The sequence below is a fragment of the Lepisosteus platostomus genome, chromosome 13 (assembly GCF_059453375.1).
Source record: "Lepisosteus platostomus isolate fLepPlt1 chromosome 13, fLepPlt1.hap1, whole genome shotgun sequence".
NCBI lineage: Eukaryota > Metazoa > Chordata > Actinopteri > Semionotiformes > Lepisosteidae > Lepisosteus > Lepisosteus platostomus.
The window spans coordinates 4,290,824-4,310,752 of record NC_142623.1 but is presented as its reverse complement, the minus strand read 5'-3'; the positions used below and the strand labels follow the sequence as shown (position 1 = coordinate 4,310,752).

The 19,929-nt window shown below is 40.5% G+C and overlaps 1 protein-coding gene across 2 annotated transcripts in view; it reads left to right on the top strand.

Annotated features, from left to right (window-relative positions):
* The window catches only part of rcan3 (regulator of calcineurin 3), a 40,875-nt gene extending 22,206 nt beyond the window's left edge, over window positions 1-18,669 (top strand). For both annotated transcript variants that reach the window (XM_088602670.1, XM_088602671.1), the window contains exons 3-5: window positions 10,922-11,095; window positions 11,965-12,136; window positions 15,393-18,669. In XM_088602670.1, the coding sequence (XP_088458796.1) occupies window positions 10,922-11,095; window positions 11,965-12,136; window positions 15,393-15,547 (501 nt within the window). In that variant the 3' untranslated portion in view covers window positions 15,548-18,669. The remainder of the gene's footprint in view (window positions 1-10,921; window positions 11,096-11,964; window positions 12,137-15,392) is intronic.
* The last annotated feature ends 1,260 nt before the right edge of the window (window positions 18,670-19,929 follow it).

The following is a 19,929-nucleotide window of genomic DNA, read 5'->3' as shown; positions in this document are numbered from 1 at the left end:
TAACATGAAGCTTTCCTATGGTAGGTTGTGTGTCGGGGTGGGTCTGGCTGACTGGTCAATCAGTGGATCAGAGAGAATCTGGCTCAGCAGTCTTTTGTTACCTCTGATCAAATCTGCTGAAAGTGTGAATGAGCACAGAGAAAGTAATTAAAAGCACACTTTGAACAGATACATGTTCATAATTATTTTCAGCTAATTTTGTGCTTAGTCCCAAGTGGCACAGGTCCCATAGAGTGTGCAGTTTTTAATTTTTTACTCAAGTTCCATAAATGATGAACGAGTGTACTTTGACTAAAATCTTGTCTCTCTCCAGGGAGAACATTTTAGCTTGATCTTGTACCGACTTAATGAGCCTGGCTTCAACGTGCATGATATGTGCTTTAGTATAGGCTGACCTTAACTCACATTTTCAAATATTCTGAGGCATTCTGCACCTTAATTGAGTCAGTTTACTGCATCTGCTAATAACCCTGTTGCTAGGATGAATAAGTGCTTAATTAAGTAAGAAGAATAATCACTGATTAATATAGTTCAATAATATTATGTAAACTAAATGTTCTGGTAAATAACATTACTTTTATCTCCACCTTTATTTGTACATTTATAAAAATCGGAAAGGCAGAAAAATCTGCCTTACAATGTATTTTCAGTTTTTTCCCCCCTGTTTAGGACTGTGTGTGCGATCACAGAGCTGAGATCCAACATGATGCTTTGTTGAATAGTCATGGCATACACAGAGACCTTTATTGTTGTGAACAATTTGTGGCTAAATTGTTTAGTAGCCTGAACTGTACTAATGCTGTACAGGAAAAAAAAGCCTTCATATTTTCTTCAACAAGAAACAGAACAGGCATTATAAATCACAAATTTAACTCCTATGGTGTGGTGACCAGCCTTTTAATACATTTGTTTGTGTGGGAAGTTATTCAGGATCTTTCGTTCAGAATTCAGATTTTCTGTTTCGTTTTCTTCCATGCGAACTGTGATCTCTTGCTGCTGTGTGCGCGTGCGTCTCTTCCCTTTATACCCCCTCTGTGAATTTCATTTTCTCTGCTGAATCACCTGAAGCAAGGCTGCTAACAGATACACTCCTTCAGTACAACAAACTTAATCCGCCTTTTGCATAATGCGGGGGTTGTGACAGAGTAGTGTGAGAATAGAACGAAAAAGAGTTTTAATCCATTCTTGAATAACATTACCCAGGGAGAACTGTTCAACAGTTTGCCTAATCTTGCAAGTGGGCATCATCTATCATATTTTCCTACTCTACATTAAACATTTTCCATCTGGATTTAAGTAGAGAACAGCGAGTAGGTTTTTGTTTTGATCACTAGAAATGTGTTTGATTTAAAGCAAAAAAAAACAACAACAGTCGATACTGTAAAAATGGGATAGGATAGTTATGAATGATGAAGGATTTTCTTTATTATTATCATTGAATGGGCAACAGGCAAAAATCTCAAAACCGTAAGCACCACAGTACTATAGGATCACCAGAATTTAAACAAATATTAGAAAATGTAAAAGAAAAATATACATTTAGTGCATTTGTGTTAAAAAATGTGAGTTGCAAGATGGGTAATTGCCTCAGTTGCTGGAAAAAAAGTCTCAGGCCATCCTCTCCTGATTTTTGATGGTTCTCATAATTTTCTGTCCACTGACATCAAGTCACTTAAGTCATATGGGGAAGCACAAGAAATTGTCTGTTATCGCATTGCACTGCCCCTTATTTTCCTTGACAAAGGGGTCTGTGATGGTTCCTGTCCTGCACTCATCCCTGTAATCATACAAAGGACTCCAAAACCAGGAAATCCTCAGCAATTGTATTGACCTTTCAAATTTCACGTCGTAAAATTTAACGGCTGTTTACGGATTTATCAGGAGGTGGGTTCCTCTCCATATCTGGAAAGCTGGAAAAATTGTCGCTTTATTTTCTTATCACTGGTACCCCCCATCTCTAATTTGTGTTGCGGCTCACGAAGTTCAACAAGCCTCTTGAACAGGAGAAACGATCGGAACCTCGTGTTTCGAGGAGAAAAGAGATCTCAAGAGAGGCTTCCAAAAATGGCGGGCAGCATAATGTCTAAGAAGGGGGGGGGGAATGTAATTAGCGCTCCAGTAGCTGCTCCGTTTTCTTTTTTTATTGTGTACTGGATGATTTCTGGCTCTGTGTACCTAGTACCTGTGGTAAAAGAGCTACTTAATGCCACATAAAAATGATTACTAGTTCAGAGCTGCGTCTTCTGGGAGAACCGAGTTCCAGAAGCTCGCGGTTGCAATTAGCGTTGTATTTACTGCCGTCATGGGAAACAAATCAATTTCCACTGTGTTTTATATAGAAAACAAGCAAAAGAAACAATCAACCGTCATTGAGGTGAAAATATGGCTATATTGGCCTCCGACGAACAGTGTTAACGATTTTACACTTTCTTATCCTACAGTGTGCTTTTAAGTAATAAAATAATAACTGTGGAAATGATCACTCGTAGAACCACGGAGACGTGAATGTATGTTGATAGACGCACTTCATTTGTATTGTTTTAAAATAACCTCTGATTTAAATGCAGAAAATCCTTAAGTCGGCATGTTTCATTAACGGCTTGCTCAGAGGTTCAGGAGAGTGTGTAAGGAGCGTATTGGAGGGAGAAAAACAATGGAAAACTCTTACATTTCACCTAGAAATAGCCCGTTACCGTCAGTCGTATCGGCTGCCCAACGAGACGGATCGCGTCACTGCTTGTGTAGCGACAATTATGCACATCCTAAACTTGTGCACTTTAAAAGCCCAATTCAGACTCTACTCCCACCTTTTGCCCATCAACTTCAAAACCACAAAAATCAAAGGCTGACATCAGACGGCGTTCAAGTGTGTCATTCCGAAGTGTTTTGCATTCGTTACAGTTTGGCAGAAACGATAAAACAAAACAGATGAGGTGTTTGTTCGAAGGCGCAGGCTCTAACCTGCATCCTCTTCCAAAGCAGATTTCTTCTCTGAAGTGTTTTTGTGAGCCATCACTCTACATTACTGGTGCGTGTCCTAGTCATCATTATAGATCTAAACATCTGGCCTCCGCGGTGTCATTGTTTTAACCTCATGTTCATGCTTTCCACTTCAGGGAGTTGAAATGTGGCGTAAAGTTTGCTCTGCGATCTAACAACTGCTTAATCTAAAGGTTCCGACAGGCGCAGTACTGTACTATAAGGTTTACAAAGTTGCCACTGCGAGAGCAGCCGGTGTTTCTTCGCCTCTGCCTCTGCAACACGATCTCTCGCTCCGGAAGTCCACCTAAACACCATGACATAAATAAGTAAGTGCGTGCGGTTAGGTTACAGATTTGTTTTGTAAAATAAAGGAAGCCCATGAACCCTGTAGAGCTACTGGTTTTGAAGCTACCTGCTTCACGTTCAGTAGAAAATGTTGATTTTTGTTTTTCAAAAGCTTTTTTTCCCCCCCCCAAAAGACTGCACCTCGGAGCAGGATCACAGCATCAGAATTACCCTTTGGTTCATGTGCACTTTGCTTTTCGAGAACACTTATGGGACGTTCATTTTTTGTGCATTTTGTTATTTCTAAGAGTCTCTCTATATTGAAAGTCTGGACTGGTGTTTTTGTGTCGCAATATTACTTGACAGGCTTGGTACCTTCAACTCTGGTTCCATCTGAAGTGTAGCACCTGGATTCTGTTTTTTTGGTAGTATGCTGTGTTGAAACCAGAACTCTGCTTTCTGTTGCATTGCAGTTAATAGTGTGAGAGTCCTGCTGGGCACAGCTATTGGGTAATTCTGGTTTCCTGATATCTCTTTATTCATTTGTTGGATTTATTAACATTCTGTAAGATGCAGAATCTGCTACTTTACACACTGTCATATTCATTTTAAAAGGGAAAAGAGATATTCCCAACAATGAAAGCAGGTAGGGTATCTGAGTTTACTTGACAAATTCCAAGCAAGTAGAAAAACAGGTAATCCTGTTGGAATATGATTGTGTAAAAAGTTATTTTAATATCCATCCATTTTCTAACACCAGGAACCTATTCTGGCAAGCAGTGGACACAAGGCAGGGTATACCCTGGATTGGACACCAGTCCATCGTATAGCAAACACACAGATACAAACACACACACTGACACATACAATTGTATCAGGACCAGTTTTTCTAGGGAATAACTAACATACAGGTATGTCTTTGGATTGTGGGAGGAAACTCATGGGAATATGGGGAGGACATGCAAACTCCACTCAGATAGCTCCCCAAGTCCAGAACTGAACATCAGCCCCAGTGCTAGAGGCAGCAGTGTTTATCACTGCACCACCATGCTACCTGCAATCATATTGAATTTGGTTAAAGTATCGATCCTAATAACTTTATTTCTCTTTGTCTAATTGATTAGGCTCTAACAATAAGAATTCAGGCAACTGAAGGGACAGCAGTTTGCTTGTCCTTTCAACGTGTTCCTTACTGAGAAAACAAATACTGTGAACTGAACGTTTCTGCTCATGTTGATTAATTTCCTGGCAATCGCTTGGTGTTGGAAGCAAAGAGTCTCTTATTTTTTTTCCTCATTGATTAAGTGTTACTTAGAAAAGTATTTTTGGCTTCTAGAATTGTGCTTATCTAGTGAACAACAGTATGTTACTAATTCAGCAAAACCCCCCAGTGAAAATGAAAAAAAGCACTCATGAACAATTGCGTCAGTCCAGGTTTTTGAGATGCTGTTCAGATCTGATTTGTTTGACGCAGACAGTCAAACAATTTTGGTGTGCTACTGGTAGTTGAAAGAGGCTGTGCATAATGTAGTGTTTTATCAGCAGAGAGCTGGTGAGGTTTTGTCATATTCACTTCATTTAAAAAATGAAATGGCCTGTGTAAAATAAATAGCTAGTAACATCTGTGATTGCACTGGTCTCTTGCTTTGATTTCAGTCTCCTTTACAAATCACACAAGTGCTGTGCAATTTTCATCCTGTTCGGTTATAGATTAGAGTATGAATATGCAGATACAGGAGGAAAGGTGTGCAAAAAACTATTGTGAGAAGTGTTAGTAGTTCTTTGTTTTAATAGCAACTGGAGAAATTCTCAAATTCTCCTGTCAGGTGACAAGCTGCAGACTCATAACTGGAGCAATGTGAGTGGAGTACTGTACCTTGCTTAAAGATATTAGGGCAGAGTTTCACAGGGTTGGAATCCATGCACCTCCAACATGGAGCTATCTTCAAGGATGAGATTGTGAAGTTCTGTAGATGCTTATCGGCAGATGCTAATCACTTTTAAAAACCTGTGCATTAAAAAGCAGAGAGTCTACTGAGGGTTAGAGTAAGAGTGAAGTGTCCACTTTATGCAGTTTGTTAAGAGCTGTATGTACAAGCATAAAGGGATTCAAGCTCAGGGCTCTGTTGAGTCATTTTAGCAGTCAAGGCAGCTGCTAACAGTGAACTTGGAGCCTGGCTTCTCACAATATGACCCAACAGGAGGAGATGAGGAGGGGGGTCTTTGTACAGGAAATTGAACGCAGTGGGGCCCTGGGAGAGTAGTCGTCTTGCACTGCAAAGCAGTATTTTTTTTTTAAAAAGCGATTTGCTGAAATTTTGCACAGCAGACTCCAGTCTGACTTTTAAGAGCTGTAACTGCAGCAGAATTCAACCACAAAGCTGTCCTCTTTGTAGTCCTTGGCAAAATCGAGAAGACCTACAAATATGAAATAAAATAAAGAAAGTAAAACTTGCTAAATAATAAAACTCTGGCTACTAAACCCAAATAAAATTTCGAAAAGCATAAAATGAGAGATGTTTCTATTTCCTATACTGTATAATCCAGGCAAATTTAAATGCCTGTAAATTAATTCAATGGTTTAATTTGTCAGTTGCAAGGCAAGAGAGTACATTATTTCAACCAGCACATTATCATATAATCACATATAAACATTTGAAGTGTCCAATTAGTATCGGACAATTTGTACAGAATGTTTTTTTTTCCTGAAGTGTCACAGAATACTGTGAAGTTTTATATTGTTTTAACCCTTCACTGCAATGAGGCTTCATTTCAGACAAGAGACCCAGATCAACCAAAATGAAATAAATATAGCTGTCACTGAAAAAACAAACCATCAGCAGAACCTCAGTTCAGTGTTCTTCTTCTCATGAGAACTGCTAGGACTTAGGACTCCATTCATTACTTGTGAATGAATTTGTACAAAACCTGTTGTATCATGTGAATGTATTATATCTGTTCTTTTCTTCATGGGGACAAATGTAATTTAGAAACATGCTGCAGTCCGCAGAGTCAGTAAGAGAAATACTCCCCTTCCCAAAGAGTACTGTCAGCAATCTGAAACCAGATAAGGATCGAAGAAGAGCAACCTGTATCTGAAAAAAAAAAATCAAAAAGTGACCAATAAAAAAACAATATAACTGATTGGCATGGAAAAAGTCAGTGAACATTTAATTGTCAAAAATATCACACCTACAAATACCTGTTGGAGAAAAAAGCTATTTTGAACTAACATTTTTATCCTGCCATGGATTTTTTCTAAACTCCAGTTCTCGTGCAGCTAGGTAATTGTTTCATTTTTTATGCTTCTCTCTCCCTGCGGTTAGTTTCTCTCAAAGTGCCTCTCCAAAAAGTGAACCTGTAGCACACTTTACTTGCAATATGTACAATAACTCCATTCACCACAGAGGAACATGACCCATACTGGAGAGAGTGGATTTTAATCATATCTGGAAACCTGTATTACCGGCGTAAATATCCATGCCAGCTGAGTTGTGCACCTTAGTTAGCAGCCTGAGATTGGATGCTCTTAAAATTCCACTGTTTTTGGCTTGGATTGAACCAAATTAGCTAAATGTATCAAATGTTTTCCTGTCATTTTTTTACCTTTATTTTCATGTGATTCACAATAACTGAAAATAAGCTTCATAACTAAATATGTGTTAACAATATGAGTTGTATTTTAGGCTATTAAATTCACTGCAAGTGTGGCAAAGTGGTTAACATTATTGCCTCACAGAATCTGGGTCCTGGATGTAATTCTTGGGGTACCATCTATGGGGAGTTTATACAGTGCCTTGCGAAAGTATTCGGCCCCCTTGAACTTTTCAACCTTTTGCCACATTTCAGGCTTCAAACATAAAGATATAATTTTTTTATTTTATGTGAAGAATCACCAACAAGTGGGACACAATTGTGAAGTGGAACGAAATCTATTGGATTTTTGAAACTTTTTTAACTAATAAAAAAATGAAAAGTGGGGCGTGCAAAATTATTCGGCCCCCTTGCGTTAATACTTTGTAGAGCCACCTTTTGCTGCGATTACAGCTGCAAGTCGCTTGGGGTATGTCTCTATCAGTTTTGCACATCGAGAGACTGAAATTCTTGCCCATTCTTCCTTGCAAAACAGCTCGAGCTCAGTGAGGTTGGAAGGAGAGCGTTTGTGAACAGCAGTTTTCAGCTCTTTCCACAGATTCTCGATTGGATTCAGGTCTGGACTTTGACTTGGCCATTCAAACACCTGGATACGTTTATTTGTGAACCATTCCTTTGTAGATTTTGCTGTATGTTTGGGATCATTGTCTTGTTGGAAGATAAATCTCCGTCCCAGTTTCAGGTCTTTTGCAGACTCCAACAGGTTTTCATCCAGAATGGTCCTGTATTTGGCTGCATCCATCTTCCCCTCAATTTTAACCATCTTCCCTGTCCCTGCTGAAGAAAAGCAGGCCCAAACCATGATGCTGCCACCACCATGTTTCACAGTGGGGATGGTGTGTTGAGGGTGATGAGCTGTGTTGCTTTTACGCCAAACATATCGTTTTGCATTGTGGCCAAAAAGTTCGATTTTGGTTTCATCTGACCAGAGCACCTTCTTCCACATGTTTGGGGTGTCTCCCAGGTGGCTTGTGGCAAACTTTAGACGAGACTCTTTATGGATATCTTTGAGAAATGGCTTTCTTCTTGCCACTCTTCCATAAAGGCCAGATTTGTGCAGTGTAAGACTGATTGTTGTCCTATGGACAGACTCTCCCACCTCAGCTGTAGTTCTCTGCAGTTCATCCAGAGTGATCATGGGCCTCTTGGCTGCATCTCTGATCAGTCTTCTCCTTGTCTGAGCTGAAAGTTTAGAGGGACGGCCAGGTCTTGGTAGATTTGCAGTGGTCTGATACTCCTTCCATTTCAAGATGATCGCTTGCACAGTGCTCCTTGGGATGTTTGAAGCTTGGGAAATCTTTTTGTATCCAAATCCGGCTTTAAACTTCTCCACAACAGTATTACGGACCTGCCTGGTGTGTTCCTTGGTCTTCATGATGCTCTCTGCGCTTTCAACAGAACCTTGAGACTATCACAGAGCAGGTGCATTTATACAGAGACTTGATTACACACAGGTGGATTCTATTTATCACCATCAGTCATTTAGGACAACATTGGATCATTCAGAGATCCTCGCTGAACTTCTGGAGTGAGTTTGCTGCACTGAAAGTAAAGGGGCCGAATAATTTTGCACGCCCCACTTTTCATTTTTTTATTAGTTAAAAAAGTTTCAAAAATCCAATAGATTTCGTTCCACTTCACAATTGTGTCCCACTTGTTGGTGATTCTTCACATAAAATAAAAAATTTATATCTTTATGTTTGAAGCCTGAAATGTGGCAAAAGGTTGAAAAGTTCAAGGGGGCCGAATACTTTCGCAAGGCACTGTATGTTCTCATTGAGTTTTTGTGGGTTTCCTGCAAATGGTCCGGTATCCTGCCTCAGTCCACAGACATAGTGGTAGGCTAATTGGCTTCTGGGAAACTTTGTCATGATGCGAGTGTGTGTATGTCTGAGTCTGTGGGTGTTCTGTGATGGACCAGCATCCAGGGTGTATCCTGCCTTGTGCCCATTGCTTGCTGGGATAGACTCCAGCTTCCCTGCATCCCTAAATTGGATGAATTGGTTAGAAAATGGATGGATGGAAATTCGCCTCTACAAAATCTGGGTGGTAATGTCAGCATAGTTTTTTTTAAAAAGGATGAATTGCAGAATTGGTTCACATTGAAAACCTCTTCAGAAAAGCACACAGTACCCCAGACTTGCAGGTATTTCAGTGACAGGAGAGAGAGCGTCCTGATTTGACACTGTTACTCTTGTCAAAAAGCTTAAGCATCTCAATGCAGCTTGGTCTTTTCCAATAGCCAGATCAGTAAAGAGACTTTGTTCTTTTGTGTTTTAAAAATTAATATTTCCAGATTTTAAAATCTGAGCGAAGATGTATTGTATCAGGGAACAGAAAAGAGTAAGAAGGGATGAAGAATAAGCTTGTTCCCAACCTGTCTAAACTTCCTGTCTGTAGTTATCCTGGATTATGTCACAGTGTTGCTTAGCTACTGTCTTTGCAAGCCTTAACTGCCAGCAGGAAGGAACTGTAATCGATGAGGCCAGTGGATTGTCCACTCACAGCAAATACAGAACCAGCACTCTCCTGCTCAGGAGGCTCACAACTCTTTTGACACCCAGCCATTTGCTGATTAGTCCCCGAAGGGCTTTTGGTATCACGTTGTTCTGAAAGGGATACACAGGCTTTTAATTATTCAGCTTTACTGTTTGTTTTTCAGTTCCAGGATAATATTTTGTTTCCAAAGTACAGTACTTCATCTCAGTAATTGAAAGCACTCTAGAATTAATAGGCTAATGAAGCACTTAGTTGTATAATCAGCCTTCCAATACTTAACTTTACTTGGACCACTTTCCCTGGTTCTGTCCTTTTTTAGACATACAGTAGATCATTCTTATCTGAGCGTTAGTTGACATTTATAGTCTAAAAGTGTTTGGTAATGGACAATGCATAGCATTTTGATCTATCATTACATTTTAAGTATTGACAGTGGAGCGATCCTGTCTTTCCTACAGCGAAGAGAATCGGTTTTTAATTTACCTTCTGGCATGTGACGTGCTTTGGAGAAAGGCCGTTCCCATTAAAACCACAATCATTTCAGGTATGTATTAATGTGGAAGAGCCAGTGCCAGCAATGTGCATCTCCTTCATCTCTTTGTGTTGGATCCATGAGAAAAAAGCACATATTTAATTATACAGACAGATACCCATTCCCATCCACGATAGTGGCATGGGGACAGGTACGCGAGACTCCATCACCACTCCTTGCCTTGTTGTTGTTGATGGTCCTGGAGTCCAGTAGGTGGCTTGATTGCTGGCAGGAGGAACACAGATTACATCATTCTGGCACTGAGCGTCTCCCTCAGCCTACCCTGTAAGCAGATAGAGGTCATATTTGATTACCCACAGTGCCATTCTGCTCTGTGTATCGCTGGCGATTACCGTAATTGGCTCCCCCGCTACCAAAGGTTTAAATGTGCTGCCTTTTCATGTTTGCTGTATAGCTATGATACAGTGGAAAATGTATGATGCCAAAACCGGTACTTTTCAGCTCCGAAAATGCATGAACGAACTGTTTAATTGCAGGGGAGATTAGTTTGTTGTAACCTGAAACCAGTCATTGTGTGAAAATAAGTGTCGAGATTTGCACAGTATCATTAAATAATTTCAGTCCTCTCCAGTGGTCCTTATAATTTAAGCATCTTTTCCGACAAAAACATACGATTAGTAATGTTCAATGCAGAAAGTGCTCCTCATCCAAACATTCCTGAGCACAAAAGATTTGTTTATTTGTTTAGAGGTTTATGCAAAAATAATTATCCTGTTTACCTTCTTAACAGGATCAGACACTTGGAAGTTTTGTTACACCAGGTATTTTGTTTGTACAACTTCTTTGCTTTCAGCGGTATGAGGATAACCTTCAAGCTAAAATCAGACTTGTTTATTGTCCTATCCTCCTACTTTCATGCCCTTTCCTCTCTTTTAATTGAGCAGAATCTTTTTGATTGTCGTTTTTTAGCTTCGAATCATTGTTCATTTTTGTTCCGTTTTGTTTCAGGAAAGGTTTGAGGCCCTGTTCCGGATATATGACGAGCAGGCATCGTTCCAGATGTTCAAGAGCTTCAGGAGAGTGCGGATCAACTTCACCTCCCCTGAGGCAGCAGCCAGAGCCCGGATTGAGCTCCATGAGTCCGAGTTCAATGGAAAGAAACTCAAACTGTACTTTGCTCAGGTACGATGCCGCATGCAGACAGCATTAGTCTCTGCCGTGGTAGATGTTTGCAATTGAGCAAAGCCCGAGATGGCAAATTAATAACTTTGAAGCATGTGAAGCGATGTTACCAGCTTCGAGTCTCATCTCAACAAATCCCAGACCTCCTCAGCCCTCCCAAGGAACACTAGGGAACCGCTACAAGTTTCCACTGGAAACCTGCACCCTGAAATGATGATGGGGGACGTTGTGTGGTACGAGGTACTATCCTCTAGATGAGTTTACTGAAACCTTGTAGCTGGTGTCCTGGCTTAATTCCTCTCTGGGCCAGTGTAACCTGCTTTATGTTCGCTCTTAATTGGCAAATCTGCTGTGCATAAGCCATGAGGGGGCTCCACGTCAGTAGTGGATGAATTGGTTCCCCACTGGTCTGTAGAGAGCTTTGGGGTTCCTCTTGGATGAACACCTAAGAGAAAATGCAAGGAACCGTCCACGTGTGACCTGCTAGTCCGCTTGTGAATGAAAGTTTTCCATGTGACATCAACTTTGCCGCTTTTCCCGATGCTGTTCCAGTCCTAACTCACACAGATTTCATTGGAGCCTTCTCATCTGTGATCTGAGCCTTTTGGTGTGGTTTTGGTCTTTGGATGAGGGTCCAGTTGATGGAGGGGGTGGAGTGGGGGGTGTCCTAAAAATCAAAGCAGATCACGTTTCCAAAAAAGCCACGTCTTTTCGCGGAGTGGGCAGTACGCAGACAGAATGGGGAAGGGATGCAGATCACTTTCCTTTTTGGGGGGTATGAGCTAGGTTAGATGGACACAACCATATAGTACAGCAGAGCAAAGGATTTTGAGCGTCTCTCTCGCCTGTGTCCGTGTGTGTGTGTCTAGGTGCAGAACTCTGGCGAGGAGACGGACAAGTCCTATCTGGCCCCCCCACAGCCGGTTAAGCAGTTCCTCATCTCCCCCCCGGCCTCCCCCCCAGTTGGCTGGAGTCAAAGCGAGGACGCCACACCGGTCATCAACTACGATCTGCTGTGTGCTGTTGCCAAGCTGGGCCCAGGTACGTCCCTTCGCAGGGCTGACAGAGGGGCGCCACGGTCACCCCAAGAATTTCCTGTCACGGACGTCCAAAGGGACTAACCGTGGGAAGCAGGAGAGCGGAAAAAGACCCATATGCGTAGCGGCGAGACGGGAAAAAGGCCCGGGCTCATTAGTGCAAAGAGTTCAGGAATGCCGTATAGAAACCTATGCCCTCAGGGAGCGGACGTGGGGCGCCCTGGTGCTAGGCGGGTCTCAGGACATCCGAACGTCAATGCCCAAGGGAAATATATAGCCCAAGGGAAAGAGAGGGACAGGAAGGACAGCAGACCGGAAACTAGGGACAGGACAGAGAAGGAGCGCCCCCTGGCTGCAGAGGGCGTGACATTTCCACAGCTTTCCCATGGCTACATCACACCCCTACTGTCCTTTTCCTTGGGTTCCCATAGCTTTTATTCCTCTTCCATGTTCTCCTGTGTCTCCTTACACTCATCCAGGCTTTTAATCGGAGACATGACAGTCCCCTTTTGTGAGATTTCTGTAGCAGCACTCATCAAGGTTGATTTTTATAGCTGCAGGAAGCTATATCTGTTCATGCAGTTTCAGTGCTACTAAAACATAGTTTTGCTACAGATAATTACAGATCACCCATCATGTAGAGTCATAACTAATTATCACGAATAAACATTTTAAAATAACCAAGCACTGAAGTTAATTACTATAATATCTCTTCTGTTTGTGAAATGAAATAACTTTGCTGGCTGTCAGTTTTCCACTGTTGTCTGCAGATCTACAGCTGCATGATTTAAGTAACAGCTTGTATGTGTAACAAGCTTGTTTAGTGTATTTGCTTACTTTTTAGGTAGAGTTTACTATCCTTTTTGTTCATCCTAGCAAGTGGTGGTTCTTGATTCGGAAGAACTAAAGGCGCAACTGTATATGTTCAGGAAACACTGGACTGTCCCCATGAATGCTCTATACTGTGGCAGTGGAGTGGTTTGAAGCACAACTGTTCTAATGTGGTGCAGGGAGGCATGGACTCGAGCCTGCTGGCTGGCGACAGCAGCTCAAGTAACCTTTCAAAAATACCACACATCAAAGGGGCTAATTGAAACCTGCTTCCCCTCAGTGTTGCGCAACACAAAACTCTACTGATCTCATTAGAGGAAGGTAGGGCTTCGGCCTGTATTTATTTTAAGACTGCTACTCATATTAGATGATCAGATTAACTTAAATGTAACAAAGGCAGAGAAACAGTGGAGAGGGGGAAGGGGTGGGAAATTTCAATTAATTGATCTCTTACTGCTTGTTCTCCCCCTTTTTAAAGGAAGCAAGTCAACTTAAATATAAAAGGCACTGGGAATATAAATTAAGTTTCTCTTTCTAGTATTAGTCCTATTATGAAACCATAGGGATAGCGAGATGTGTAATGTGAGTAGTATGTGTTTTTGGCAAGAAAAGCAGGGTGCTTGGACAGAGACCCGTTCAGCATTCTGCATTCAGACACTCAGACACCTGTGATGTGCCTCCTGCTTGAAGACAACGGAACACATTAATTGCAGTTGATGTCTCAATTATTTAAAACACTTACTTGGTACGAGACATGAACTACAAACTGAGCTGAATATCTCCCCTTGTTTGTAACCTTTCTTATGTTCTTACGGTCTCAGTATTTGCTGGGTGATTTATCGTGTTTTTTTCATTCATTCCTTTCAACTGGTGACGCATCACACAACACCACCACCACCTCCCTCCCCACACACTTGCTCGTAAAGTCTGCATCTTAAATTGCTTTTACACATCTGACAAGGCCTTTCAGTGCCTGCACAATTATTGTAAAAGCACCAATAAAAGAAGGAAGGAAGAGATCTTCATTACAAGCACATAGGAGCCCCAAATTATTGTAAAGTCTGGAAAAACAAAATCTGTATTGCATTTCACTGAAGATGGTTCCAGGGCTTGTCAGGTTTTGAAAAATTACAGTAGTTTTAGTTTTACTTCTACAAATACCAGCAACATACCTTTCAAGTGTCTTTGTTTATAATTAGGCTCCTCAGTGTCAGTGTCTAAAAATGTTTTGTATATTATTGTTCAAAAGAGTGCGAAGGGCATATTCTGCATTAACTAGATGTGAAAACGATTTTGAATCTCATCGCAGTAGTTTTTGAGTGGCACACTTGTGCCCTCTGGTGTGTGTTGTAGAAAGCAGCATTTCTCCGAAAGGTCACGGAGAGGAAGTCTTGTTTAGAAAAACCTCTCATCACGTTTCCTCGGCTCATCTCGTCTCCTTGGCAACCCCGATACAATCTTTTTTTAATATATTACAAACTCAGAGGATTATAAGGTGCAGGGAGGCTGTATCTCAAGATAAATTCTTGCCTGAGAATCGTTCTTCTAAAATAGCATCAGACAGATTTAGTAATTCCCCTCTTGAAAGCGACTTTTTTTCTCAGGTTTGGAGAAAGGCAGCGTCACAAAAAGCAAATGGTACAAGCCAGCCAGCCAGCCGTGAACATTATTGAATCAAATGCAGTTTATCAGACATACTGTTTACTATTAAAAACACAATACTTATTTCTGGTCTGGATTGATAGACCCTTTATTGCTAAATGTCCTTGAAATGAACAAGCCAGATTCAGTGTAATCAGTCATTGCATTAATCTTGGTATTATCGCAGCTGACAGCACCAGTCACCAGGAAGTGTGAGTGAAGTCTTACTTCAGAATAATGGCCATCTGTGGTTGTGTGACATCTTTGTAAGTCTGGTCCTGCTGCTCAATTCAAGATTCGGGTCCCAGTGTAGTATTTTTGTGCCTGGGATGCACTGTAAAGCACCTTAACCTCTTCATGGGTTTCTAGCTTTGCTGCCTTGCAGTGCTGGGCCCTGAGTTCAGTTCCCGGGGTGCTGTCTAACTGGGGTTTATGTGGTATGTTCACCCCATGTTCGTGTGTCTTTCCTGTGGGCAGTGTGAGTGTGTGTCTGCACACCCTGTGATGGACTGGCTCTGTTGCTCGCTGGGATAGACTCTGGCTCTCCGTGACCCTGAAGTGGAAGAAGCGATTAGAAAATGGATGGATGATGAGATAGAACAAGACAGAAGGGAGTAGATTCAGAAAAAAATAGATACAGAGAGGTTCACAAAACTCTGTTAGTGGATTGTACAGTTTCCGTTGTCCTCTGCATCGCAGTTCCGTTCCTTGCGTGAGGCGTGAATCCGTCCTGCTAGTGATTTCTTTTCTCTTCCCGGGGTTTTTTTTAACCTGTGCTCTTTCTCCAGGAGAGAAGTACGAGCTCCACGCTGGCACCGAGTCCACCCCCAGCGTGGTGGTGCACGTCTGTGAGAGCGAGACCGAGGAAGAGGAGGAGGCCAAGCCCAAGCAAAAGATAATCCAGACGAGACGCCCAGAAGCCCCTCCCAAGCTGTTCAACTAAAAGCTGTGAAGCTCGTCCTTCGTTTAAGTTTCAATAACGTTTAGCAAAGGAGCACGCAGAGGTGGCAGGTCTGTACTGGTGCTTCACGCACACTTTGTATAGAGAGAGACCTGCTCGCTGACACGAAGCAGGTGAATCTTGAGAAAGACAAAACTCATGTGTTCATTTCAAGCACTGTGGCTTCTCGCTGGCTTTTCTTCAGTTCGTTTTTTTTTTTCATTCTTATTATTCTTATTCATGGACCAGTATGAGAATTGCGATAACCATAATCAGGTGCAGATCCAGAGACTTTGTTTCACCAGGGTCTGCTGCTTGCGTCCATATCGGCTGACCTGTCGCGCTGCAGACCTTCGGACAGAAATAGGATGCACTTTACGTTACACGTAAACCGGACAAGAAGCTCAGAAGAAAGTTGACTGCATAGCAACGGCTTGTCCTGTTTGGAGGATCAAGCGTTGTGAGGGTTGTTTTTTTCAAAGGAGAGTTGTTTACTGAAATATGTGTTCTCCCCCTGCACTTGATACCGTAAGCTGTTTGCACACATGCATGCTGATGTAGTGGTCGCTGTTTATTTTTTTTACTTGTCCTAGAAACCAAAACAAACATATCTAGAATTTGTGGTGTTTTTTTTTTGTGTCAGACAAAGCTAGATTTCATGCAACATCGAAAGTGGGGTCCCATTTGTATAGCAGCTGTTCCAGCTGGTGAGGGTGATGGACAGCTTTAGGAAGCCTTGAATCCGGCTTTGGTTTGTGTTAACCCTGAGCAAGGCGAAAAACATTGACTTGTAAAAGCGAAATAACACATCATTCAGAGGGAACTAGACAATAAAAACAGGAAGATCATAGGTCTTAGGACAGATTATAGCAAATCTGTTTTGTTCACAATGTCCCAAAACAAAAGAAAGCTCAAGGGAAAAAAGGATCATTGAGCTTCTAATCATTGTCAGATAAGAATACTTAATAAATGTCTTTAGGACAACTGTTGTTTTGTGCTATTGGTCAGTTAAAGCCATTAAATTTTCATTGTGTTTTAGACTTGCTTCATATACACTGCATGGCTGCTAGCGTTTTTCAAAATGCCACAACAGGGCCATTATTGTGAATGGAAACCCATGGTAACTGAATGCCTTCTAATTGTAAGTATTTTGAGCTGTCAGAGAGCTTTGAAGAGAACATCTGGATCTTTGGCTGTATAGTGTTGAATAGCTAATAAATCTTCTCACTCTGCATTTATTATAAACTAGAAGTCTCGTTTGCATCCAGAAGCATTTTGTTTTTGCAGCATTTAGGAAATATTTAATTACTGTTGTGTTGTATGGTAACATTGCCAAAAACTAAGACAAAAACATCAAACTGGCTGTGGTGTTCCCTGCCTTGAGCCTGTTGCTTGCCGGCAAATCAAACTGCTGAATTAGACTTTTTCCTTTAAAATATTTAAAGTCAACGATGTCTGTTTAAAAACTGATTTGGACCAATAAAAATTGTCAACAGATCTAGAAAATACCGACGTTTAACTTTTTGCAACATGCATATTGTGGTTTAATCTTAATAAAGTCTGCCGTGTTGATTTGCATTTTATCAATTGTAATTGCTTACTTGTTCTAAGCATCATGAAAAAATAAGAAAGGTGTTAAAATAATAATTTAAAGTGTAACTTGCTATCTCATTTTAACCCCTTTGCCCTTTTATTATTGTTAAACTGTATGCTTAAGAACAAGTATTTTCATTGCATTGCACTAGAAGAAGCCTTTATGTTCCTTACTACAAACTTCAGTGTGAGGTGACTCTTCACATGTGATACCTGGTAACTTAAAACAGAGAAGTCAGCAGGAAGAAAATACTTTATTGTCCAGCATTTAAATATGAAGTGATGTCACAGTAAAAACACACACAGACTTTATTTGTGCAGTATTTGCCCAACAATATTGGTACTTTAAAAAGGCTTCTGCTTTGCTGCAAACAGCTAATTTGTAATACCACAGTATTCTCGCATACTAAACCTCCAGTAAGTGAAATATATTGTGGAGAAGTGCTCCTTCATCAGTTCCAAAATAAACTGGTGGAGATCAGAACTGATGAGCAGACCTGGAAAGCTGCTTTAACTGGGTATTATTACTGTTGTCATTGTAATGATTATTATGTGATTAGTCTGCATTGTAGCACTTTATTCCCTTTGGCATTGATCGTCTTTTGTTTTTCATAAGATGACACATCCTCGTGGAGGAGTATCATTATGTTGTATTTAAATAAAATGGTCTTTTTCATAATCACCTTATAGCCTTTGCTTTCACAGGCCTAGAAGTGTAGGTGTTAAAGTTTAAATTTCATATACTGTACCAACTGTTAAAAAAGTTTCAGGTATAATATCGATAGTTAAACAGGCTCATGTGCTCTAAGTGTAGCTCTAGGGAGAAATGATATATATACGAAAGGGGGGTATTTTAAAAATGCCTTCAGAATCTTATGACTTTGTGTGTATTTGCACATAAATATGCTATCTGACACGAGCTTTACTTCTATGTCTATGGTTTAAAACCAGTGTATCTTGTTCAATTGTAAGATGTCAACAGGATATGTACTCAGCAAACGCATTGTCAGATGATGGTGTTCGTTTAGCATTTTACTATCGGGATCTTTTGAAACTGGGTGCGTTTTCCATCTCAAAAACTGTTTTAAAAATGTGTACAGAGCATTACGTTATGGTGGCCAATGAACTAAGCTTTTGCTTTTCTAAGGTTTTAGTTAAGGATTTAAATCAATTGAAAGGAATAGTCATTTAAAAAAGAGGGACTTGTGTTTGTCTTGAATCATCACTCAGCAATCACAAGACGTTTGTTGAAAATGGATTCAGTTTTCACTTTCCTTGGAAGTCTATAAATTATCAATAACATCACTGTTGTACTGTTTGGTTGAAATATAAATACTGTGTCTTCTCGTATTGTAGTTGTTCAGAAAAACAGTAGCAATCAAGCAATAATTTATGGTTATAACTGTATTTAATGTGTTGTATGTAATAATTTTCAGGATTGTTTTATTGACTGTTACTTGCTTATATTTGTGTAGAAATATGAATGTAATTTGTTTCACTTAGGAATATATAAAGAATTATTCTTAAACCTGCTTTTTAGTCAGTTTATTTTTTCTTTAATAATTCTCATGTTTACCTTTCTGGAGAAGACTGTAATCTTCACGCTGCAAGGAAACAGTCAATTAAATGACAGAAATATCGTCAGTACAGGAGTATGAAGTTGTGCCTTTGAAGATGATGCTGGCTTCTTTCAGGATACACCTGGCTGAAGTCCTCCAATCAGGATACTCACTTCTTTACACAAAGGGTTGTGGGAGTGTGGAACAGGTTACCTGGCCATGTTCCTAAAGCTCATACCTTGGCTTCCTTCTAGAAACAGATTAGATCCTCAGGTCAGTTAGCTGCTAACAACAAGCCATGCTACATGGACTGCATGCTCTTTTTTTTTTGTAACTGTTGTATGAGTCAGATTGTTGTATGAGTCAGTCAAGCAGGATGCGACTAATTACCACAAGCAGCCAAGGTAAGTGTTTAAAAGAACAGCTATAGGTCATATTCAGCTTTCCATCCTATTTGCAGTCCACATTCATCAGAATGAATACTGAACATCTGATAGGCAGAAACATTTCTCTGGCTCGTGGTAACCTTTCACACGGCCTTTCAAAGGACTGCCAATCCTTGACTGCGGATTTAAACTCTTAAAACTGATGACGCATGACAATAAGGCTTTAATTATTGAATGATATTGATCTGATGGATTTTTGGCCTGTATTTTCAGTACAGCTTCGTTGATCTGTTATTTGTCCCATTTGTGTATTGATTTCTAACATGATGCAGATATACGTGTGCATGCATTTTCTATCTTCCATGTGCTAACAATGTGTGAGCTATCTATGTATTTTATAAATATAATAGTGATTGATTTCATACAGTAAAGTCAGCAGATAAGTGTAATTCTGAATGCACTGTCAGACTATGAATCCCCTTTATTCTCACTAATTTGCTTGATTAGAATCACCTCACATATCGGGTCAACCTTCATAAGCAATTAGCCTACTATTACTATTTCTGATTTACAGAAAATGTATTTCACAATAATGGTGATTAGGCTATTACTAAGACGGGCACATGCACTGAAAAATAAGGGGATTGTTGTGTGATGAACCCTGTTTCTTGCTTATTGACAAGTTTTATCTCCAATTAAGTGTGATCTGTTGGTCTAAAATGGGTGTCAAACTCAAATCCTGTAGGTTTCTGTTTCCCTGTGATCTCTCAGTTACATAGTTGGTCTAATTGTTTAATTAATTGAATACATAATTCTAGTAACTTGGCTCTGAGGTGTACAGTAAGTA